The sequence below is a fragment of the Actinia tenebrosa genome, unplaced genomic scaffold (assembly GCF_029948245.1).
Source record: "Actinia tenebrosa isolate PJP-AT-01 unplaced genomic scaffold, QUT_ActTen_1.0 PGA_scaffold9__36_contigs__length_13948895, whole genome shotgun sequence".
In the NCBI taxonomy this organism is placed as follows: Eukaryota; Metazoa; Cnidaria; class Anthozoa; order Actiniaria; family Actiniidae; genus Actinia; species Actinia tenebrosa.
In genome coordinates this window covers 1,954,413-1,979,720 of record NW_028292586.1, presented here as the reverse complement: position 1 = coordinate 1,979,720, position 25,308 = coordinate 1,954,413, and the positions used below count along the sequence as shown (strand labels likewise).

General features: G+C 38.0%; 2 protein-coding genes across 3 annotated transcripts in view; one reads left to right on the top strand and one right to left on the bottom strand.

Moving 5' to 3' along the window:
• LOC116304162 (uncharacterized) overlaps positions 1–21,812 on the top strand; it is a 34,854-nt gene extending 13,042 nt beyond the window's left edge. Inside the window, exons 8-32 of one of the 2 annotated variants that reach the window (XM_031713835.2) lie at positions 1,295–1,567; positions 1,908–2,026; positions 2,472–2,530; positions 3,349–3,500; positions 4,121–4,207; positions 4,457–4,551; positions 5,035–5,238; positions 5,716–5,784; positions 5,865–5,979; positions 6,191–6,358; positions 6,778–6,835; positions 7,684–7,798; positions 8,080–8,123; positions 8,204–8,330; positions 8,462–8,559; positions 8,685–8,787; positions 9,183–9,333; positions 9,440–9,509; positions 9,932–9,998; positions 10,503–10,588; positions 11,765–11,891; positions 18,574–18,615; positions 18,964–19,062; positions 19,234–19,302; positions 19,745–21,812. In XM_031713835.2, the coding sequence (XP_031569695.2) occupies positions 1,295–1,567; positions 1,908–2,026; positions 2,472–2,530; positions 3,349–3,500; positions 4,121–4,207; positions 4,457–4,551; positions 5,035–5,238; positions 5,716–5,784; positions 5,865–5,979; positions 6,191–6,358; positions 6,778–6,835; positions 7,684–7,798; positions 8,080–8,123; positions 8,204–8,330; positions 8,462–8,559; positions 8,685–8,787; positions 9,183–9,333; positions 9,440–9,509; positions 9,932–9,998; positions 10,503–10,588; positions 11,765–11,891; positions 18,574–18,615; positions 18,964–19,062; positions 19,234–19,302; positions 19,745–19,774 (2,627 nt within the window). In that variant the 3' untranslated portion in view covers positions 19,775–21,812. Of the gene's footprint in view, positions 1–1,294; positions 1,568–1,907; positions 2,027–2,471; positions 2,531–3,348; positions 3,501–4,120; positions 4,208–4,456; positions 4,552–5,034; positions 5,239–5,715; positions 5,785–5,864; positions 5,980–6,190; positions 6,359–6,777; positions 6,836–7,683; positions 7,799–8,079; positions 8,124–8,203; positions 8,331–8,461; positions 8,560–8,684; positions 8,788–9,182; positions 9,334–9,439; positions 9,510–9,931; positions 9,999–10,502; positions 10,589–11,764; positions 11,892–18,573; positions 18,616–18,963; positions 19,063–19,233; positions 19,303–19,741 lie in introns of both variants that reach the window. The other variant, XM_031713834.2, reaches the window with a different exon arrangement.
• LOC116304166 (melanopsin-like) lies at positions 14,177–16,070 on the bottom strand. Its single transcript, XM_031713851.2, has one exon. It carries the CDS (start codon positions 15,728–15,730, stop codon positions 14,816–14,818), a length of 915 nt encoding a protein of 304 aa, XP_031569711.1. The 5' UTR covers positions 15,731–16,070; the 3' UTR covers positions 14,177–14,815.
• Positions 21,813–25,308: the final 3,496 nt, after the last annotated feature.

Sequence of the window (25,308 nt, the reverse complement as noted above, 5' to 3'; positions counted from 1 at the left end):
TCCCTCTAATGACCGCATTCCTTTCACTCTTACGTATCATCCTATTAACATTTCCATTAAACCCATTGTTAACCGCAACTTTTCTCTGCTTGACTCTGATACTCGCACTTCTGCTATTTTCAACAACCGCCCTCTCTTTTCCTATAAACGTGATCGTAATCTCCGTTCTTTCTTGGTCAAGGGAGTTCTTCCCTCTAACAAAGAACCTGGTACTTTTCGCTGTTCTCGTAAACGTTGTTGTACTTGTCCTCACATAGTCTCTCACACTTCTGTTGTCGGTCCTAAATCAACTGTTAAAATCACTGACCATTTTGTTTGTACCACTTCTAATGTTGTATATTGTATTAAATGTACCCGCTGTAATCTTTTGTATGTGGGCGAGACTGGCCGCCGTCTTGGTGATCGCGTTTGCAATCATCTTTATGATATTCGCAATAACGATCCCACCAAACCAGTTTCCCGCCATTTTAATCTAGCTAACCATTCTCTTTCTGACTTCATTGTTTTCGGTCTTTCTTTGCTTAACGGCAACAATGATTGTCGCAAGACCAAAGAAATGCGGCTTATTCACCTATTGGGCACTCTTAGTCCCAACGGGATTAATGAACGCTTTATTTTCAACTAACCTTTTCTTTTGTCGTTTGATTGTTTGTTTTTGTTTCCTTGCCTACCTTGCTCTCATTGGTTTCTTTTGTCTTATTCTATCATATATACACTCCTTTCTACCACTTCTTTCTCTTTTACTCCGACGAAGGACTAGCGTCCGAAACGTCAGTAAGTTGTTTCATCTTTTCACGATGTATAATTTACCTTTTCATCATTACAGTTTGTTTTGATGTGACGTCATTATGAAATAGCGCAATTCAGCTCAATTTGGAGGACATAACAATAGGTTTCTACTTCTCATGAGATTGAAAATCTTTCCTTGTTTTGTCCTCCAAAATGAGCTGGTTTGACGTCACATGCAAGGTGTCTAATATCACAGCAGAGTTTTTGTTTAAAAATCAATCGAGGAAAATGTCAACCAATAGAACAAAGGGATTTGGCGTGACTCAAAGTAATCTGGCGTCATTCAAAAGTCACGAATCACGCCAGATTCCTTTGTTCACAACTTAAGCCTCACATCAGTGCGAGTTTTGAATTTGGTCTATGGCTGGATTACAACTTTAAAATACGCCGTGGACCTATATTACAATAGACAATGTTAATCGGATAAATAGTTTTTGTCCTAGTAATCTCTCAAGGCTTTAAGCCAGCTGTGAAATAATGTTTAACACATTTAATTTATTTCCAGAATTTCCTAACATCACATCCCTAGATGATATAGACATAAAAGTCCTTTATAATTCGAATATTTCTCTGAGCTGTCAATCAACTGGAGTGCCACGCCCCAACGTCGAGTGGTTGGTAAATGAACAAGCTGTTGCTGGGCAACGGGATATTAAAGTTTTTAACGAGCCTTTCATCACGAACATAACGATTCACGTGAAAAGCAACACAGAAATGAGGTGTACGTCAAAGAATCGAGGAGGGCTTGACAGCGTTAGGATAAGAGTCACCGTGGAGGGTAAGTACTGATAAATAATTGTAATAAATAAGAGTTTTTTAAAAAATCCCTGAAAAGTCGAACGAAATGGGCTGCCTTTGTCGGAGAGCCAGTGATAATTTTTATTAATCAATAAAGCCATTTCATGTGACGTCAAAGCAGGTCAATTTGGAGGAAAAAAAGGAATTTCAATCTCCTGAGAATTGGAAACCTATGCTTATGTCCTCGAAATTGAGCAGTGTTCCGACGTGATGCAAGGAGTCTTTAGGTCCTTTCCGCAGGTGCTCTATTAAAAAACCCAGGTTTATTAGGTACCACAAGTAACTCAAATAGATTGTAACTTTCGTTTCTTTTAATTCAGACGATGATGTAGTGAATGTCAAGGCCATAATTCGTCTATGGAACATGAAGTACGATAAATCCTTAGAGAACCCTCTGTCGGGAGAGTATCAGGCTCTGGCGAGCAGGTTGACTTATGCGGTACGTAATATAACTTCTTTTTCTCTCTAACCAACTAAACATTTTAGAGCGAATTTTTAGGATAATTTTTTCATATTGGGAAAAATATCTTCCCTTTCCAGATTTTCAATTGGCTTCATTTTGAAATGTGTTGGTTGAAATTCCTATTGCTATGGAAGCCCTCTTACTGCCAGCTATATATGTATGACTTCTGAGTAAAGTATAAGGCGAGCAATTTGTATGGTTTATATTGTCACGTGACTAACATGGAAAGCCATTTCAGTGCCAACGATGTATCGATATCATTGTAAATAACAAATGATAAGGTGAATTTGCTTTGACAAAAGTGGAAGCAACATACATTTTGTGATTTGATCAGTCACGTGACTGACGAACATAGGAAACCATTTCAGTGCCAACCCCAACGATATGACAATCTTAACAAGTTTGGATTTTCTTTTCTCAGATATCCAGTCTGTATCAAAATAAGTTAGGGTACAAGGGACTTGGCATCTTATCATTCAGGTTGGTCATGAATACATTTTTTAAATATCAAAATTATATAACTTTTTTCCTTTACGACGCTCTCCAGTCATAATTGTTTTTAAGATCTGATACTTGATTTTTTGCACAATTTCAGCATAATATTACTAGTTATGAATATTGAAATAAAAATTTTGGGATAAAAGCTGCGAATTCGGCGTAAAAAACGTTTTACGATCCGTACAATCCAGTTAACCGACGTCCAGTCCATTCCATCCATGCAGGTTCCTGATTTTCCAAAAATAAAGAATCTTTAAAAATTCGGAATTTAGGCGCATAAATCAATTTTTAGAGGTTGGGTATGCTTTTCCTGTACATTAAGATTATCCATACCATTTTAACTGCTGAGAATTTGATTTAAAATTTTTTTGCGAGCCAAGATCCAGCTAGCCCACGTCCAGTCCTATCCCTCAGTCTACAAGATTCCTAATTTTCCAAAATAAAACAAAAAAATCCTAAAATGAAGAATAAGGGAGGTGTGAATTATCAGAACATCAGAAGCAAAATTCAAGTTTAAGAGTTTTAGCATGTTTTTACTGTAGACAAAAACAGTCATATTTTCATAAAATGAAATACTTACATACTGGTGATGTCCAGGATAAAGTGGTTCGACCATCGACCAAACGATCTAAATTATCTATGTTATCAATACTTTGATTCTGGTTGTGCCCGGGTTAAAGAGGTTCGACCATCGACCACAGGATCTGAATTATTTATGTTATCAATACTTTGATTCTGGTTGTGCCCGGGTTAAAGAGGTTCGACTATTTACCAAAGTTCTGTTTCTCCATGTTTTTCAGACCAGGCTCTTTAACATGTGAAGTGCTCGTTCGGTTCAGCAAAAATAGCGAAGAAGAACTGACGAGAATATTAAAAGATGCAATAAACTCAGGAATGATAGCGAACTTGACTGTTGACTCCAAGTATCTGGCTCTGGAAAAGAAAAATAAAGGTATGTAGGGGTCATCTTGAGAAGGTGCCAATGTTTCATTTTTTATCTAACAAGTAGTCATTGCAACATTTCTGACACGAGTAGGGTACGAGGTCAAAACAATGGTCAAAAATAGAGACCCTTAGATTATATTTCGATCTAAGATAACTTTAGCATATACACTTTCTAGATAATTTTGCTTAGTGCCTTTAGTTGGGGGGCGGGGGGGGGGGGGGGGGGGGGGGGGGGGAGAGATTCATAGTGTAATATTTTAAAATATTATTTATTATTATGATTATTACCCAATTTTATTGATTTATTGGCGGTGGGTACCGTTAAATACTGTTTAAGTATGAACAGTACTGTTATTGCAGGCTTTCACTCAGCTGATAAAAGTTTTTGAATCTCATTATTTGCTCCACATGGTGGTCAAACACTGACCGGCCACAAGTCGAGCATCGACACTAATCTTGACCGTTGGTTACCCTGTGTGCTAGATGCCAAAAAAAAAGATATCGTTTTGTATCTGTTCGACCTCACGATAATTATCGGTGCATGCGGTACGTATGTTTAGCAGGATGCGCCTACGTATATGGCGTAAATCCTTCCAATTAAAACATGAGTTGTATTCTTATTTTCAGCTTGTCCGCCTGATTTCTTTAACGTAACGTGGTTTGCTTCATTACCATCGAATATTCGTGTACAGCGGTGTCCTCATGGGTCTATTGGTAAGCACAAGTTGCCAAAGTAACGTTGAGCTGGGAGAGAAGGGGGATTCGTTCACACGTTTGAACCACCCCTCGCCACCCCTTATTTATTTATTTATTTATTGATTGATTGATTGATTGATTCTTTGTTTGTTTGTTTGTTTTTGTTTTCTTTTGTCTTGATTTGTTTTGTTTTGTTGTTTTTTGTCCTTATTTCCGTATATGTCTCTTTATGGAGAAGAAAGTCAGTTGTCATCTCATTTACGATAGGAACAGCAAGAAGAAGGTGTAGCGAGAACGGCCAATGGGAACACCCTGACTACACACAGTGTGTCACCCAAGATATATTGGACCTAAAGCACAGGGTCAGTAGATGTTCGTGCAACACGCACTCTCTTCATATTGACAGACCCAGGGCCCGGTCGTACGAAGTCTGGATAGCGCTATCTGGCAGATAAATCCTTATCCAGTGGATAAGTCGATGCTGTTATCCAATAGATTTATCTAGGGTTGTCTCAATGTAGATTCAATGTGTTAGTTAGCCATGCTCTGACTTTGATCGGCCCAGAGGTTGTTTTAAGGTTCAAACTGTGAGTTAGCCATGTCCTGACTTAGGTCAGCCCAGAGGTTGTTTCAGGGTTCGATCTGTGAGTAACCATGCCCTAACTTAGGTCAGCCCAGAGGTTGTTTCAGGGTTCGATCTGTGTGTTAGCCATGCCCTGACTTTGATCAGCCCAGAGGTTGTTTTAAGGTTCAAACTGTGAGTCAGCCATGTCCTGACTTTATCAGCCTAGTATAATAAAATTTGGAGGATGTGTCCCGTCTTGATCACCATCTTGATTTTCCAGATGGACACAGCGCTGAACAAAACCACTCCTTCACCGAGCGAGATACAATCCATACTGGATGATTTAGTCCGGAAGTCTCACCGTGAGAAAGGCGACGCTAAAATAGCGGGTGATATCAAAACCTGTACTCAGATACTCAAAGAGGTCGTTGATTATAATACCAAGCACACGGGTGATACGGAGACAAATGTGGATAATATACGGGTATGTGCATAACTAGTTGGTAGCAGGCTTCGAATTTTTTTATTTTATGCGGAATCCCTGTGTATATGACGGGAAACTCTAGGCATGATAAGCATGCGCGTATGTGTTGGCGGGAAAATGGTACTTTGACCTTCTCTGGCCAAGACCTTGCAACGTCATCGTTACATAGTTCTAGTTATTGGTTTTCTTACTTCTTTTTCATCCATCCCTCCATCCATTTATTCATCCAGCTATCAATTTACTGACTCTCACAATCCGTCCATTCATCCATCCTTGCGTCCGTCGTCCGTTTATCAGTCTTCCATTCATCCATTCTTTCATTCATGCATCAATGCATGCGTGCATCCATCCATCCATCCACTTCAAAAATTAATATTTCCCTCCTTCCTTTCATTCTTCCATCTTCTCCTTTCATCCCACCCTCTCATCCATCCATTTTTCTCTTAAAATTTCATTTTTTCAATTATTCCTTCCCAGAACTTCTTGTCTTCAGCAAGTAACCTCCTTGATTACGAAAATAAACAAGAATTGGTGATTTTACAAGAAGTATGCCTATCATTCTTATTATCGACTGTGCGCCATTTGATTACAGTTTCATTAATCAATTATTGCATCTTCTCCTACAGTCTGACAACATTACGTCCCTTTTGATCTACGTGCTGGAAGGATTTGGTCTACAAGCAGCTGGAGGACTAGAAACTAGTGCAAGTCGCACGAAGCAATACGTTGCTGATAACTTAGGTAAACTGACCAGTCACGTGACAATTGATTTACCTGTTCATAACTTGAAGGCAGCTAGTGAAATGATGTGATACCATCTTCATCATCATCATCTTCATCATCATCATCATCATCATCATCATCCACATCATCATACACTAATTAATTCAAAATATATTATCATAATTAACAACAACTACATGATTTTATGACATTTTACTTGTCTTATTAGTTATGGGTATAACACTGGTGTCGATGGCGTCACCTGATGACGTCACATTCCCCAATTACACCGATCAGCATATGACTTCACGGTCTGAGTGGAACTCGATGCTAGAAAAAAACTACATAGTTCTACCCAAGTCTACATTCGACAGCAATAACAAAATAAAGAACAAAGGTAATGTTGAAAATAACCTAAGGCTCTGGTCAATCATCGAACTTCACATGAGCCGAACCTAATTGAAACAATGGATAACAAGGCGGTCTTTTTTTATGTCATTGGGTTCGGCTCAGTTGAAGTTCGACGTTTGTATTTGGTCTTATTTCCAATAGACCAGTCTACTTTGGACGTATTTTTTCCCCATTTCAGACCACGTATCTTTTTCTTTAGCACTATTACTTTATTTACTGGTAGTGCTTGGAATTCATGATACATATTATGGACTTGACATAAATACACTATGTACAAATATATAAGTACAACTATGGACGCTTCGAATTTTGCAATTGTTAATTGAGATTCCTTCAATTGCTCGCTTACATTTTTTCAGTTCTTCCCAACAAACTGACACTTCATATTGTTTTTTGTCTTTTTAGTGAGCAGAGTTTCAAGTTTTCTTTACAGAACCCTATCAACATTTCTTAACATTCCTAGGTATGAATGACAGTTTTTATACAGACTTCTTTTGTTGTCCATAGAGGCTTTGCACCATCACGTGATAGCAACCATGGAAGGAGGCAGGAACAATAGAGCGTTTTCAGTCACGTGAGAAGGCAGCCATATTGGTGTACCACACAATAGAAACTTTCTGCACAGTTTTTGCATAAAAATAGAGTTCAATTCCTCGAGGATAGAAAATGTACACCAATATGGCCGCTGTAACGTCACGTGAAAAAACCCTATAGCTGTGTTATTACGGTTGAGCCCGCAATGAGATATTCTTTTGTTTTAAGAATAATACAAGTGAGACTATGGATCGATACAATGCTTGTCGTATCATTTGCACGCATTAATAATATCTGCCATTGAATCTGGTTTAATCTGATTTACAAAAGAAAGAATTCAGTTTCCCAGGAGAAAAAGACTATTGTTGTATTTTATCCTCACTGCATACTCATTACCGAGTCACGCGAATTAAGATATGGAAGGTGACCGCGACTGCTGGCAATGAGCATGCGAAAAGCATGCGATGCGTCGTCAACCGCCACCAGGGGAGGTAGGTGGGGTGAATCTTCTATTCTCTCCTTAGCCAGCTTCCGACGGAATGATTCAAGGATCTGGGTGTGACCCTTATATATGCAGGGGTCGCCAGGCATTACACCTGCACTGCGCAAACTCCAATGTCTATAAATGGGGGGTTGCTAAATTCCTACGTGAAACGCCAATTATGTATGCAGTGAGAATAGTGCCTGGCAATCTCTTGGCTCTGTTTTTTCGTAGTTTATTGTGAGCCAAAAAATACCTACGACCGTTCATTTTTTTTTTTTTTTGCGTTTGTCCAGTGCATATAGTAAGGTTGGTGATGAGTTCTTACTGAGTTCCAACGTAATATCTGCTTCTATTAAACCTTCTGTGTCGCTGAGGGATCCCGTCAAGACTATCTACGGTAAAGTTCAGGTAAGATACCGATAATTGCGTAGGTTGATAGGTCGATGGATGGGTGTGAGTAAGGTTATGGATATTGAAATAGTGTGGATGTAGGATTGGCTATGAGTAAAAAGTGTTTTGTAGTTATGGATTTAGGTATTTGGAATACTCCCTTTTCGAAAAATATATTTCACTTTCGGAAAACTGCGCATGCGCCAAAAATTGCATATTGTTATGGATCGATATTGGAATTGTTATGATTGGTTTCGGGTAGCTTCTGTCGTTTTACACTATCTTCACATTTTTATCAGGATCCAGACAAGCCTCTCGCCTGTGTCTTTTGGGATTTCAGTCTGTAAGTCACGTGTTTATTTAATTGGCCACCATGGTAATGATTAATACGGTTAAATAATAACAGCATTCATTTCTTCATAGAAATTCTAAAAAAGGCGCTTGGTCACGTGATGGTTGTAGTCTGTCGTCACGTGACGGCAGCAAAATCACGTGTGAATGTAATCACCTGACTAACTTTGCGGTACTGATGGATATATCTAATGTTAAGGTAGACATATTTTTTAATAATTTATTACTAATTAATTAAATATTAATAATAATTGATAGTTTTCTCAAAATATTTTTTTCTCATTGATGTGTGATGTAGTTTTGCCAAACTTTTGTTACCTTTTTTTTTAGGGACACGAGTTTCCTCTGCGCATTATTTCGTCAGTTGGTTGTGCGGTTTCTCTTCTCGGTCTTGTCATAACTCTGTTCGTCCATTTTATTTTCTGGAGGTAGGTATTGTGGAAAGCGGGAGAGAGAGAGAGAGAGGGAGGGAGGAAGCCACAGTGGATTGGTGCATGTAGCCCTGTGTGGCTTTACAGAAAATGGCAGATGATTGGTTCTTTTTATCTCCAAGGAACTTAAAGTCAGAGAAGACGATTATTCACGTGAACCTATGCGTTGCTCTTTTGACTGCCAACATCATTCTCCTGGCGGGTTTGGAGAGTACCAAGTATAAGGTGGTTATTAGATGTAAGAGGGTGAAATATGAAAAATAGGAAGGAGGGAGGATGGAATAAAGGAAGGAAGGAAGGCAGGCAGGAAGGAAGGAAGGAAGGAAGGATGGATGGAAGGAAGGATGGATGGAAGGAAGGATGGATGGAAGGAAGGAAGGAAGGAAGGAATGGATTAAAGGAAGGAAAAAAGGATGGATACGTGCATGCAAGTGGATATTTGATAAGAAAGAAAAAATGAGAGAAACGAATGAACATTAAAAGAGAAAGGAAAGAAAAAAGGAAATGAAAGGAAATCAAGAGGAAAGAAAAAAATAGAGGGCGCAATGAAGGCTAGCATCTTTCCCAATGTACAAGTGATTTGTTCAATAACTTGTGTTGCACATGTTCGTACCTTTCAGTCATTATGCACAGCTGTAGCAGTCCTGTTACATTACTTCTTCCTATGCGCCCTGGCCTGGATGCTTGTGGAGGGAATACAAATATACGTTGCCATAGTGATGGTTTTCCAATTCGAGAGGAAACGAAAATATTTCTACCTGATTGGTTGGGGTAAGGACACTTGATTCTTATTCACGTGATTAATATCTGCCAGGATAATTCTATGTTACCATGGCAACCATGGTCTTAAGGGTTAATGATAACCTTAACTTGTCAGGTACGCCGTTGATGATCGTCGGGATTTCAATGGCTGTGACACAGATGAAAGGATATGGAGGAGAAAATGCGTAAGTCTTTGCAGTAGCTGTTATTACAGTTGAGCCCACAATGAGACATTCTATTGTTTTGAGAATCATACAAGTGTGGCTATCGAGTCGATACAATGCTTGTTGAGTCATTTAAATCTCATTTGCATGCATCCACAATATCTGCAATTTAATCCATATTTATCTAAATGAACCCAACCTCGTGGAACTCTTTTACTCTCGACCCCTAAACTCTGTATTTCTTTCTGCGCATACTTCTTGAAATGACGGAGACTCAATCTCGTTCCCAGAGCCTGCGATCTCTTGGTCAGCAATGTTCTCATCGAGCATGCACAGTAAGAAAGACAGGTCAAAAGTGGAAGTCTGTATGCGACGCGCCTGCACCACAGGGATCCCATTATGTCTATCCTAAGACGATCTATGTTTAAATCTTTTTGTTTCAGTTGTTGGCTGTCCAGTGATGGTGGTTTGATTTTCGCCTTCATTGGACCCGTCCTCGCAGTTGTACTGGTAATAGCATTTGTAATTTCTTTTTTATGAGACTTTTAATCACTAACAAGTTAATTGTATCAACATTAGTATCATCAACGTCATATTTTCATCATCGTCATCCAATTATCATTATCAGACATCTCTATTACCATCATCAGCATCATTCATCATCACTCTCATCAGGCATCATTGTTGTCGTCGTCATCTCACCATCGTCGTCATCACCATCATCATCATCATTGTCATCATCATCATCACCATCGATATCATCACCATTATCCCCATCCCCATCATCACCATTATCACCATCATCATCATTATCATTATCATTATCATCACCATTATCCCCATCACCATTATCATCACCATCGATATCATCATCATCACCATCATCATCTTCGTCATCGTCATCAATATTAGGCACCATCATCAGTAGCTGCACCATCATCTACATCACCATCATCTACGTCACTATCACTACCATCGGATAGATTTCTTGATTTTCATTGATTTTCATTTCAGGTCAATATCATAATATTTATTCTTGTTATGCGCGCCATGATGACAACACATAAAATGATATCAGCGGATGATATCCAGAAAGCCAGGTAACTAACTATATATATATGTGTGTGTGTGTGTGTGTGTGTGTGTGTGTGTGTGTGTGTGTGTGTGTGTGTGTGTGTGTAAAGTGAAGAAATCGCACTACCATAATTCGTTCCCTACACTGTCCTACTCGCGAGCGACTACACGCACTCACACACTCACACACACACACACTCTCTCTCTCTCTCTCTCTCTCTCTCTCTCTCTCTCTCACATACACTCTCTCTCTCCCCCACACACTCACACTCTCTCTCTCTCTCCCACACACACACGCACACACACACACACACACACATATATTATGTTTAGTTATATATCGTCGTTGTTGTTGCTGTTATTGTTGTTGTTTTTTATTATCGTCTTTATGTCGTCTGTGCTGTAGATTATATGATTATGCTACAGTAGAATACGTTTCCACACATTTATCTTCCCATCCTATAATCATGATTCAAACTTTACTCATTAAGTTAAATAAACTCAGTCGGCTTTTTGTACAGTAAAGTGAACTTGACTTTCACCTCTGATTTTAATATTAATGTGTGCTAATGCTTAACTAGAGAAGAGGTTTCCACTGGATAAACAGGCTGCACGTTATCTTTTATATATCATGGCTATTATCTCGCGCAGCGGGGGTTAAGTGCCGAAATGTGAGAGATCATCAATCTCTCTAATGATGAACGTAATCTCGCCGGATGCTCGTTAAAGTGCTCAAAATCTATCATATTTGGGTGAAGGGTGAATCTTTAAGAAAATAAAATTCAAGCACGTTTTTTTGACTTGAAATTTCATCACCTGATGACAGCCATATCAATTCAAACAAAACGCTCGCTCTGATTGGTCAATTACCGTTTTATATAGCTCAACATAGCACGCGGACTCGTTATTTACATTTTTTTTACATTCATATTTAAACAGGAAGCTTCTTCACTTATAAATGTGATTTTCAAGAAGGTCCTGATAAATAAGATATTTTGACAACAATATGTAAAAAGAGAATTTGGAGGTTGAATATCGAAACCAGCTCGTTACTGAAGAGTCAACATCATTATTACTAGTATGTAAAAATGTAGAAGATGAAAAGTTCAGATTATTTAGGTTTACAAGTTTAAAAGAAATTCGATTATAAAATGGCTAATCTTAGAAAATGTTTAAGTGTATCTTTAACACATTTGTTGTAGAGTCGCTGGAAAATGCTGTGCTGTTCTTCTGCCTTTACTTGGTCTGACATGGTTATTTGGTGTCCTTGCTATTGATAGCAGCACCGTTGTCTTCTTATATCTGTTCGCCATCTTTAATTCTCTACAGGTAAAGTTTCACTCACCATGTTCTATGTGATATGACATTAGGGACGTACTGCGCATGTCGGGTGACGTCACTTGATTTATCCCTGTAATTTGCATATTTGGCGGGAAAGTACCGTAGTCTTCTCATATCTATTCGCCATCTTTAATTCTCTACAGGGGGAGGGACGTACTGCGCATGTCGGGTGACGTCACTTGATTTATTCTCTCTGTTTTAATTTGGGAAAGTACTTTGAATATTTGGCGTGAAAACGGGTTGAAATGCGATGCATTTCGTACCGTGGCTATGTTATATATACAAAAGATTCATTAAGAATTGCGTTCGGTAGTGATTGCGTGACACTGAGTAATGTCGTAATGTGCTCTGAGAATTAGTTTTCCGAAACATGCCATTTACCTAATGTGTCCCGTGATGCATTACAAAGGATTACGGCTATAATCCGTAGCCTCAACGTACAAGGTCTCTACTTCGTATATTCTTGATTAGTTTGTTAAATATTCTTTGGGGGTAGAGATGAATCTTGTCTTCTCACACCACAGGGAACCCGAAAGAAAAAAAAGTAAAAACAGACGTTGTTTGTGAAGGCTATTTTTTGATATTTTGAAGAAACGAATTATCTAGTATTTTTCATAAACATACCGAATTCTCCGCATCGTTTCGCTAGACGGCTTCTTCTCGATTTAGCCGTTCATTGCACGCTATCAAGGTCATCTGAGATCGTACGAAACACGAGCTGAACACGTCCTTTACATTCAGGTTTTATTCGTCTTCATAAAATGTAAAATAACACTATAACAAGATAAGATTTCTTTATAAAGCTTTCTTACTTCTCCTATTTTTTAATATTTTTCGACCTCCTGATAACTGTCCCTATGATCCTCCTATTTTCTACCATCAAGTTTTTCATTTTTCATTAAAACAACAAATTTTCTGGGGTGTCCACGAATGATGTTATTCTATACAACGAAGGCAAATATCACGCCGTCAATCTCATTGGACAATTTCGTTGACCTTTGATTTTTTTTATAAGTGCGGCAATTTGTCTAAAGATCTTTGATCTAGCGTTAATTAGGTCGTGATGGGAATGGAATTTATCGAGGATTTAAATCCCCCTTACGCACCCCCCACCCCCTGCATTCCCTCGAGACTAAGCTAACGCACGCAACTACAATGACTTAGTAAATAACAAGGATTGAAGAACAAGATCAATCACGAGCCTGTTTAGCAAGCGACTTTATCAGATCAGTTAAAGACGAGCGACTGTAGCATCGATAGATAAAAAGTCGACAAGGGCTAAGCGCTAATCAAGATTAAGTGGAATTTTAAACTAAGGAGGCGAGAGCTGCTAGATTAAACATGACTCTAAGAGATATTTGATCTACAATTACGATTTTCGGGATTAAGATTATACTAAGATTATTATTTTTTTCATTAAGGTAGGAAAATTTATCGCTGCGATCTTTGAAACGCTATCATTCAAGTATAGAAAAAGTATTATGTTCACTTTAATAGAGTACATTAAAAATCACACTCACAATACTATCCATTGATATTTTTCTAATAAATCAATTGACAATTTGCAAAGCTTGTTTTTAAAAATAAGCTGGTATACTATAAAGATATATAGAGAACATATATGCACTAGTCAAAGAGTCAGCTGAAATTGCCAACACCACCCCTCCCCCGATCCCCGGGACAGGACGGGGAATTAACGCGGCGCAACCGGGGGATTTGATGCGCACTTTACAGCGGTCTTCTCCGGGGTCGGGGGCTTCAATTGACTAGTGCATTAGAATGTTCTCATATTTACGAAAAGAAGAAGAGACCACAAAGGCTCATCTTTCTCGAGGTACCAAAATTGCTGCTCACCCACAAGGAAATGTTGGAATTAAGTTGAAAACGCGAGCAGCCAAACCAAATTGATGGATAACGAGGCGATCTTCTTTGAAGTTATTAAGTTCGGCTCGTGTGAAGTTCGATGTTTGACCTGAGCCTTAGTGGTCTATCACTAATAGAGCACTAGTAGCTCAGCCAATCAGAGCACAGGATTTGTGATAGACTATTAGTAGGTTTATACTATTTAGCAATCATTCCTCGGGCCCGAATGTCCTATTGTGACTCGTAGGCCATGAGGGCGAGAGCTCAACATTCCCTTTCTCATAACTGGTCTCTAAAAGGTTCCTACATGCATGTTGGCGTCCTTCTCTCACTGGTCTTCAGACCCCTTCCCACCCCTTGGAAATTCCAATTCCAAATCTAATTGTTTTAGTTAAATCCAACTAGTCGACTAAATTAAAAATTAAATTTAATGTCTTGGGTTTTCAGAGCCTTTTCGCTACTAGTAGGCTGGAAGTCTAGTAGTAGCTCATCCAATCAAAATTTGAATAATAAAGTATAGCTCACACCGTATCGTGCTGCAGTGAATAATGTCTCGTTGTTTTCCATTCCCAAAACAACCTCCAAAAAGATGTGTAAACTCGTAAACTCCACTAAAATGATCTTTGAATTAACGATTTTGCCATAAGCGCAACTATCGCCCTGGGGCAGGAAATAATGGCGAGATAACCTGCACTAAAAACAATTATTCAACAACAATCATGATCTATAATCTTTTTTGTACCTGTTTTTACTCTTCTTATCTCAGCTGACCTTATTGCCTTCTTTCAAGTCCTTGACCCCTTTTTACTTAGTATTTTTAACAATAATATTTTTCACTACCCCAGAGTCAGGCGCCGATTGCTGCCGTGGTAGTGACGAGTACCGTTTCTGATTTCCTTGTGAACATGTTTTCAGAGCGAGCACAGTTGTCATAGAAACAGTGCTTGATTTCGACCAAGAATAATCCACGGTTGTACCCCAAATCATATGGTCTAATTTCGCTTGTCATGTTCGAGTTTCACGATATGTTTTGTCCAGTTTTTCTTGGGCTAGAGATCTGAGTTAGTATCAGACTTGATGCTTATCATGTATTGAGCTGTGTTTGGCTCGTCTCCTTCATTTCTAAGCGTCACCCTCCTCCGCTTGTAGAAGATTATTCTTTTCATCACGCCACGGAAGTCCTTTTTAGCGTATGCATAAATCGGCGCATTTACGAGGGATCCCAGAGAGAGTGTGACCCAAGAGACCATCTGCAACGCCTTCGGAATCAAGTCTTGTCTTCCTATATTCCCCACGAAGGTCATATAGACGACCGGCATCCAGCTGACAATAAAAATAGCTGCGATTATAGCAAATATTCTTGCTACGTACGCTTCGCTGGTGACTCTCTTTCCCTCTTGTCTTGCCTTCCCTTCGTCATCTCTCGCGGGATCTAATCGTGCGAGGTATTTAACCTGGCGTACGACATGCTGAAAGATCCTAATATACCCCAAAAGGATCAGAAAGTATGGGATTACAACTCCCAAAATGACTAAAAAATACACGTAAACCTTGTGTCCGGTTTGGGTAAAGTTCGATGCATAAAATAATGGAATCAAAGATACGGAAATCGGCACTAACCAGGACACAATTACCACTACGAAAAAATATCTGGCCATGAACGTGTCGTACACAAACGGATGCAAAACGATTAAATATCGATCAAAAGTTACCGACATGAGTGTAGTGATGTTGGCTAAGAGAACCATGGACAAGATGTAGCTGTTGATGACTTCAGAGGCGTTAGCGAGGAAGAGGGGAATGATCAAGGCTCCGTAGAGGAAATCAGCTACTGCCAGTGACACGATGAAGCCGTTGGTGTAAGTTCGAAGAGATTTGTAGCAAATAACTAAAACACATACCACAATGTTCTCCAACGCGATAAGAGTTCCAAGAACACCCAGAACAACGTCCAAGACTACCATGATTTGTGTCTCACTCGTTTCCTTCACTTGGTAAGAATAACTCTTCGCCTACCTTGAAGGATAGCAACCAAAAATTCCCAACTTTTTCTCCACGTACTGCTCAGCTTGTTAAGTCGCGAGATGTGTACAAGAACAGTTGATATGCAGTATGCTTGTTTTATAATTTACAGTGTTGTCACCTATTGGCCCACTCTTATTGATGGCATGCTAATTACCCAACACTTGTTGTCAACACAATATTAAAACGGCGGAAAAGGCAATCGAGCGAATACCTCGAAACATCTCGCTAATTAAATCATTTAAGGAACTACTTAAAGATTGTCATTACAGTCACTGAAGTCATAAATAATAGCATTTCACAAGTTGACACTGAAAAATCTTGAATTACCAGAACAAAATACTCTATGGTCGAAAAAACAGGGTCCACGTTGCGTCTAGTCTTCCGGCGCTCTGATTGGACAGAATTTGTTTTCGTGTGCTCTAATTGGTTCCGATAGGAAGCCACTTCAAAGTCACGGTACTGTAAGTGGTTTCACTCAGTCAAGTAGGCATTTCCACGTGAGAATGATAAATGTTTCATTGTTTGATGGCAGCTTGAAGTATCAAACCTAAGAATTTGTCGTCCGCCTTTCCGTTTTGATTTAATAAATATAAATTGATAGATATTTGATAAGGCTGTTTCACACCTTCACACGCTTTGATTGAGTGTGAATTGGAATAATTTCTAGTAATTGCATTAATTTACTTAGTTTATCATTCGTGTTCATTTAAAGCTGATATTTTATTATCGCGTGCACACAGTTTTTTGTTTACTTTTGGGCTTTGTTTTTATCAAAAACACCAAAAAAAATTATGTCGAAGCTGAAAGAGCAATCACAAAAGCCAGCTCTTAAAGATAATATGTCTGTCAAAATATTACGATATTGGCTGCACAGGATTCCTTTTTGTCATGCAATCTATAACTGCAGTAGAGCTTTCATTCTTATTGCATTATTACATTTATTTATTCATTTTGTCTAAAAATGTAGCAAATTATTTGCCTATTAAAATACACAATTTTCTTTACAGTCCCAAGTAGTATTTCAGTTTCGAAATTTTGTCAAAAAAATTCTTTATGAAATCTCTCATGCAAAACATGCATGAAAAAATTCAGATTTTGCATTATTTTAGTAGACTGGATAATTCATCTTCCTGTAAATAATGTAGACTTGCAATTGGCTGACTGCCGAGAATTGAGTTTATATATATATATATATATATATCCGAAGCTCACTTAAACACTCGTATACTAGTTATTAATACTATAAACATTACTTTTTCGAATGTCTTAAGCTGCAAATATCGAATTCTTAAAGAATAGTGGAGCGAAAATTTAAGTCAGAAGTCGCCAACCTCTGATAACTATTCAAGGGCTGTAACTTTAAAGTGTTTTAGTAAACAGTGTAATTTCGGTAGTTGATAGGCTACATTAGATAAACAATCTTAAGTGCACCCAACCCAACCCTTGATACAATGCTTTCAGTATTGATTCTACATAAGTGCATACTTGAATGATAAAATATTTCTTCCTATGAAATGGCGTCTATAAGTTTTAAAGATTTATACTTTTATTATTTAATTTTTATTATTTTTAAATAAAGGTTTCATTAATTTATTCATTCATTCATCCATTCGTTCATTCATTCATTCATTCATCTGTTCATCCATTCATTCATTCATTCATCCATTCATTCATCCATCCATCCATTCATCCATCCATCCGTTCATTCATTCATTCATCTATTCATTCATTCATCCATCCATCCGTTCATTCATTAATTAATTTATTCATTCATTCATCCATTCATCCATTCATTCATCCATCCATTCCTTCCTTCCTTCCTTCCTTCCTTCCTTCCTTCATTCCTTCCTTCCTTCCTTCCTTCATTCATTCATTCATTTATCAATGCCAGTGGCATCATCCCAGGATTCATTGAATATACAATTGTTTTAACTGGTTCACACAAAAAGTATTTAAAAATCATTGTCGTTATACCCAAGGTTTCCATAATGTTTATTGTAAATTTGTTGTCTCACAATGACATAACTGTTTAGGATCACAAGTTAAAACAAATACACTCAAAGACGTGTTCCATGTAATTGACATCTGTTTTTCTAATAAGAATTTTTTTTAAGCAAAGTTTATTCTGAAGATAAAAACTGGGTGCTCAAAGACGACCTGTAATTCTAGACCATTCCATAGTCATATCCATTAACTATTACAATATTGTTTTTATAGATTAACTCTCCAATCCCACCCAGAAATGATCACTTAACCCAGGGTTAAAAAATAGTGCTCATTTCAGGTTCTTCAGAATAGTTTATCGATATCTTGTTCTTTGTTTATTGATTAGTTTCGAAAAAGAACCGAAATACCAATAAAATACAACGTTGATTTTGTAAAAGTTCGTTTTCTTACACTAAATTTGCCTTCGAAATTCGACAGAGAGAAAGAAACTCGTGATGCAAAGGATTGTGGAGCGGAATTTGGAAACATGAAAGAGCGGAGCTTTCTGATCTCCAATTCTGATCTCCAATTCTGATCTACATTCGTATAAATAGCTGTATTGTCAAGCTACCTTTTATTTTTATTTTTCAAAGGATGGTCGGTTATTAGAGGTTTACTGCCGTAATAATAATCGAACCTTTGCTAAGAATGGTCGATACAAGAGGTTCAATTGCATATTACTGTAGATTACCCCTTTTTATGACCAGTTAATTTATGATGCTGAACGCGGTCGATATGAGAGGTTCAACTCTTTTCCAATATTTTTAATCGATTGTTTTTTTTAATTTTATTTCAGGGTTTCTTCATATTTATCTTCCATTGCCTCCTCGACCTCCAGGTAAGAAGATTTCAAACAGAGATACCAAACCTCTAAGCTTGATATTGCCATAAAATGTATTTTTGTTCCCGGGAATCCTTACTCTATGTTTAAAGAACTCTTTAGTAGCTTGGGCGTAATGTTTTCCCATTTCAGACCACGTTTCATTCCCTAGAGTATAATTTCTTTGTTTAACGGTTGCGCATGGGAAGACACATGAATACTGATACAACTTAAACAAAGAATCTTATTCTCAAGAGAATGACACGTGGTCTGAAATGGGAAAACATTACGCCCATGCTGAAAAGTCCTATTTCGTTAACGCATACTTTACGACCATCAACTAAATTTGTATTTTTTTCCTCGAAGGTCCAAACCGCTGTTAAGAGCTGGTCAGTCAAGAGAGAACGAACAGAATCGAACCTAGGCCTGCGCGCACTCTCGTCTTCATCCAATCCAAGCAACAGGGTAAGGATACCAGATCATGTGTCATTCCCTTGAGTATGAATCTTTTGATTTTCTGGAGAAAATTTCTTGGGCCAAGAAGGGTTGAAAGAATAGACCATTTTTTCTTTGTATACATCTTGAAACCACTTGCAAGGGCGGTTTTACAAGCCATTATTTTTGCTGCATTTTTAGCTGGACACCAGGACGTCAAGTGCTGCATCTACGTTGCCAACAGACAAAAGACGCAAAAATAAAAGCGAAGTAAGTCTCCTAATATCACTGGCTAGCTAACCTGTGACACGCGTTCCATGCTCAAATATAGACAGGGTTCTTAGGGGTCAGGAAGAAGTCAGGGAAAAACACAGTCAGAGAAAAGTCAGGGAATTTTTATTTTCAAAATGGCTGGGATCCCTGATAAAAGTTATTTGAAATATCCTTCTATGCAGGAATTTAGTTTAATGTATAGGGATTCTTATGCGAGTTTTTTCAATTTGAACCAAGCTTTCGGCCATAGCGGCTATCTTCAGGGTTGTGAAAGGGATGGAGGAAATCTGGAGACCCCGGAGAAAATCCTCAAAGCACAGGAAAGAACCAACAAGCAACTCTACTCACATATAATTAAGAACATATTTATTACAGTTCTTATCATTTTTAGCTACAACAATATCTAATGATTGTATACTTTCCTGTTCATTTTCAGCAGAAGGACAACTTCGACACCGTAGTCGTATGAAGAGCCATTGCTAAGGTAACCAGACCATAATATTAGGAATAAATTATCCATTGAAATCTACACTTCAAACTACGTACTTAAAATACTTGTAGTCACCAAAATGGATGTGGATTGGATTACTTTCGCATGGTTGTCTCAAGCTTTATTTTTCATTCATGGTTGTCTGGAACAGCATCTGGTGCGATCATTTTATGCTTTGAGCTCGTTTGACATGTGTGGTGCCTTACTGAATTAGCAGTAAAACTTTACAGCAGTTACTCCATGAAGAAGTTTGAGTAGGACCATCGTCTTTAATACTTTGAGCCTTCGTTCTTATGGATCAGCGGCTATACATAATATTTATGCGTGTTGTCTTAACGATAAAACATTACAGCACCTTCGTCCTTAATACTTTGAGCCTTTGTTCTTATGGATCAGCGGCTATACATAATATTTATGCGTGTTGTCTTAACGATAAAACATTACAGCACCTTCGTCCTTAATACTTTGAGCCTTCGTTCTTGTGGATCAGTGGCTATACGTAATATTTATGCTTGGTGTCTTAATTAACGGTAAAACATCACAGCAGTTACAACATAGTGGAGTCACGTGGTACAACTTCGACTGCTGTAGCATGAGCCTTTGTTCCTTTTGATCAGCGGCTTGGCTTACATAAATTGTACTACAACTTAATAAAGTCTACCAAAATATCTATAAATGGACTTCTATATGTGTCCTCTAAGATCACCTGGGCCTACTGTGCTTTTGGCCAGCAGCTACACTTTTAGTGATGCAATATTATAATAAGTGGAAGAGAGATGTTAACAGGACACTACCTGATTTGATTCTGGATTTTGCATCACCTTTTGGCTAGCAACTTACACTTATGGAAAGACATGCGCCAGTAACTGGAGTAGTACTATGCATATGAATAGGACTTTTCATTGGATTGTGAATTCTTCATCTAACCTGAGCCTTCTCTATTTATGGTCAGCAGCTACACTTATACTAACGCATAATACAAGTCACTGATTTATTTATGTGATCGGACGTATTCTTTGAATTTTGCCCTTGAGCCTTCACTTCTTTCGACCAGCACTTGGGCCTGTATTGAAACTGACGTTATACCAGCACAAAATGAAACATTGTTGTAAGACTAATAATAGACAGTATAAAAACTCATAGTTTGGTTTCTGTAGCATTTAATAGTCTTGTTAAAAACCGACATAAGTATGCTAAAATCGAGTCTCCTTCGTCGGCCTAATCCCTATGTTATAACAGAGAGCATAAATAAGAGAGAGAAAAAAACTTCTTAATAAAGCGCGCGCCATGTAAATCCCCGTTTGGGCTATGTTAGTAACCGGATGCAGTTTAAATTTTGCCTTACCCTTAAAAAAAAAAACTGTTCTAAGTCAGGGCACGGCTAACTCAAAGATTGAACCCTGAAAAACTTCCGGATTCATCTAATGGCGCTTTCAAATTCAGTCGAACCGATCGCTCCAAGCGGCTAGTTCTCAAATGGTAACCGCGACAGTAAGTAAGAGCCTAAAGTCGGGCACGACCATCTCGCATCCAAATTCAAATCTAGCGATTTCATAACCAATCGTACTGATTTGTATTTTCTTGGTTAACCACTAGGGCCCCCCAAAAAATTGGTTAAAAATATGAGTGTGATACAAGACGCTCGAATTTACTGCGCATGCGTCGTTTTGATAAATGAGTTGACTTATTTTACAGTTATCCGTCCGTTATAGCGCTACCAACGATAATAAGGATCTCTTGGTTCTATAGAGGCTACTCTGGAAAATCCTTGAACTCTTCTGTCGAAGGATACGTTAATATTTATAGTGGATTAAGCGATAGAGCAGATGGACGAAAATGAGATGTCGCCGTTACATAAATTCACTTCAAGTGGACAGGAAAGCGATCGATCGGTGATAGTCCGCGCCGGTTCGCACATTTAAAACGTGAGCCAGCTGAACTGAAATCTGAAAGTGAAAGTTGACCAGCGAAAATTATAAACATGTCCGCCATTGGAATAAAAAGATATAAATCATTAGTTGTTGTGTTACTAATATCAACCTCTTATAAGCAATTTTTTTTTTTTTTTTTTTTTTTTTTTTTTTTTTTTGTGGCCTGGACTGAAATCCATAATCTCAAGAGGAAAAGTGACACCTCAGTTTTTGCAAATTTTCTCGATTCTTATTGGCTCACATTTTTTCTCAGATCAGCTGGAGGTAGAAATACAAAAACCACACGAATAAATCCTACGGATTTTTGACTTTCGTTTCCCCTCCACCCTTCATAAAGTTTCTTCGTAAGATTGTTTAAAACGAACAGTTAAAGTGCTGGTCTTACGAAAATATTAATGACGCAAAAAAAATCCCAGATTTTCTATATGCTCAAATAGGTTATAATGTTCACCAATAAACAATAATTGGTTCGAAAAAGAAACTTTTCCCGTCTGAATTCTACTTCCGAAAATTGTTCAAAGCTCGTCCGCCATTTCTGTGAGCAGCGATTTTGTCGCTGCATTTTAATATATGTGTGACGTCATACGCGCAACTAGCATCCTTTTTATCCACACTGACTCTACAGCATTCTCTGTAAGAAGGCATGACTTGGCTTAAGGCTTGTTTTTAAATCAAAAATATTCGAAATTTGGTTGCAATTACACATTGTGAAAAGCCGCGAATTTTGAAAGGTTGCGCGTATGACGTCACTTCCTTCGAATCACTAAAAGTTGCCAGGAACGCAATCGCTTAATGGCGGACTCAAACGGCCAAACTTTACTGGCTAAATACAGCATCTTCCCAGTCTTGTATCGAAAAAGAATTTGGACAGTGAGCTATATTACGTATCTAGTTTTATATGGTACAATTTCCAGGGACGGTGTCATTTTCGTAAGACTAGCACTTTAAGGTCCGTTTAACACGCCGGCATAAGCATAAGCATAGAATAGAAAATCTTAGCTCCTTCTTGGAGTACCGAAACAGTTTGCGTAATTCAATAGAAACGACAAAAGAACCCAAGATTTAAGATAAAATTTAAATTCAAAATTGTTACACAGAAGTACCTGTAAATTTGAGATGGGATAAAATGACAGTTTCAGCTTGAGAAAATAATTGATCTTTCGATTCAAGCAAAAAGAAAACCAGTTCGGAAGGGTAAGTGAAATCGTTAGGAACATTAGTCTTCGAGTACCGTCATTTCCTGAAAAGAACAACTAGACATTTCGCTTTTCGTGAAACTTCTCATGTCTTCTTAAGAACAGATGTTCTGAAGCTTCCTACATAATGTTAGTCAGCTCTTTGTATCTAATTGAAGAAACTTTACTGCATCATTAAAGATACGAACATTAACAGATAAAGAAATATCCAATTCTGAATTGATCCTACTACGTCAATGAGATTCGAATCGACCAATGTCTGCTTTGATGAAGTCGTTAGTTTCAAGTGCGAAAGGTTCGCCAATCAATCTATAACACAGGCTATTGAACCCACGATTCCCAGATGTTTTAACTACTATTCATTACAGATAACTTACAATCAACTTTCTTGTTATATAAGCTTTAGAAGGGAGTGCTGACCGACACTGACATTCTACCAAAATTGGGCTTCTTCGATTCTGGCATTTCACTATAGTTCTAAACCCAGTTGGTAATCTTTTACTCTAACTAACTGGCTTCCACTAAGACGTGTTCAATTTCCTTGTCATAGTATCAAGTATATATTCACTTGGTTACCGACTTTTTTTTCTTTTTCAAACGTACCGTAAGCTACAAGGTTTGGATTTAAGATTCACCTAAACAAGATGAATAATTCTTCGTGCAACGTTTCTCAAGTCGTAAACAACCATACGTATACAACGATGTCTCCACTGTGTAGCCATTTGCAGTTCTGTCTTAAATACAATGAATCGTCTGTTTACATCGAAATGGTTGTAGTAATGTTAACAGTGGTGGACGTTTTTATAATCCTGACTACTTTGCTCTGCAATGGACTATTTATTCTTTCATTCTTCCTCTATCAGAGCCTTCACACGCCTTCGAACATTATACTCCTGAACCTCGCCATCGTAAACATAACGTTTGGAACTTTCGGTCTAATTTTCTGTTGTCTTTTTCAAACTCAGTTCGTTTCCTGCCAGAGAAAACTTTGTTTTTTTAAGAACCTTTACGTTTTCTTTTTCGGGACTGGGATGTCATTTACATTGACAATTTTTACATTCATAAGTTTGGAAAGGTTTGTTTGTATCTTCTTTGCGCTTCGTTGGGAAGAGATTTCAACGAAGCGACGAGCCTCGATGGTTGTTGCGTTTACCTGGGTCTTCTGGCTTGGGGTATCTTGTCCGTTGCAAGCTGTTGGTCGGTGGGACATCTTTGAAAACATTTACTTTGTCCTCGTAACCTCGAGTTTTTTGATCATTTTAATCACTAATGGATCAATTCTTAAAGAAATCCGACGTCATGAAAAGAGAATCGCTCAAGATGAAGTCTCGTCCAGCGCGGACGAAATCCGCAAAGCGCGGGAAAAAAAGCGCTCCAAAACGATCAGTTTGATGGTCGCGCTTGTTTTCTTGTGTTATTTACCGAGTGTCTTCCTGGTTATGCTGAGCAAAATTCCTTCAGTTGACCAGGTTGATCTGCAGTACGGATGGATGGCTTGCAGGACAATTTCTCTAAGTCATTCGACTTTCGACATTGTTGTGTATGGATTGAGGACCGAGGAGATAAGAAAGGCTTTCAAGAAAGTTCTGCTGAAGTTACGTGGGTCTGTCGTGGCACCCAACCAGCATACTTAAAGGGAACAGTATCGCAGCGGGAGCTCTCAGATGTTTTATTGTTTAGCCTTCTAAAAACTTAAAAATATAACTAGGGAACCGAAAACATTAGGAAATTTAAGCCATCTGTTGTTGATAGCAAACGTGAAGTGTTAGTTTTCAATGAGCAAAATATTCTTAGAATTAGTGAAAAAGAAGCGAAAAATAGTCCTAACTGTGAAGATTAAAATACCCCGGGCGATATATTCTTAGATTAAAAGCGCTTGATTTGCGCAAATATACGAGTTTTAGTCGTCTAAAGATCTTGTGTTCCAAGTCTTATTTACTAGAAGAGAATTATTTACTAGGTAAAATTTGTCGTCTTTGACTTCAAATTTATATTTTATTTTACAAACGTTTTAATCTATTAACGTTTCAATAAACAAATCCAAGTGTTGCTTTCGACGCGCTCGGAGGAACGTTTTTCGGTCTTTTTTTTTTTTTTTTTCTTATTTATTTATTTTTTCTTTCGTCGTAAATTGTTTTTAATGCTTTGAGATTTCTGAGTGGTTGAAACCAGTAATATATATATATAATGAAGATATTTTTCCCATTCAAACTTAACACACGTCTTTGCTCTTGGGAAATCTAAAAGGTTATCATCTCACGTGGGCGCGGCATGAATATGACGCACTTGTGGGGACTTGTCAGGCACTGAGAGACAAACTGAAGTCGTTCAATTGAAAGGCCACTAGATATTCATTCTTTTCTATACCTTCTCTAGGGACCACTTT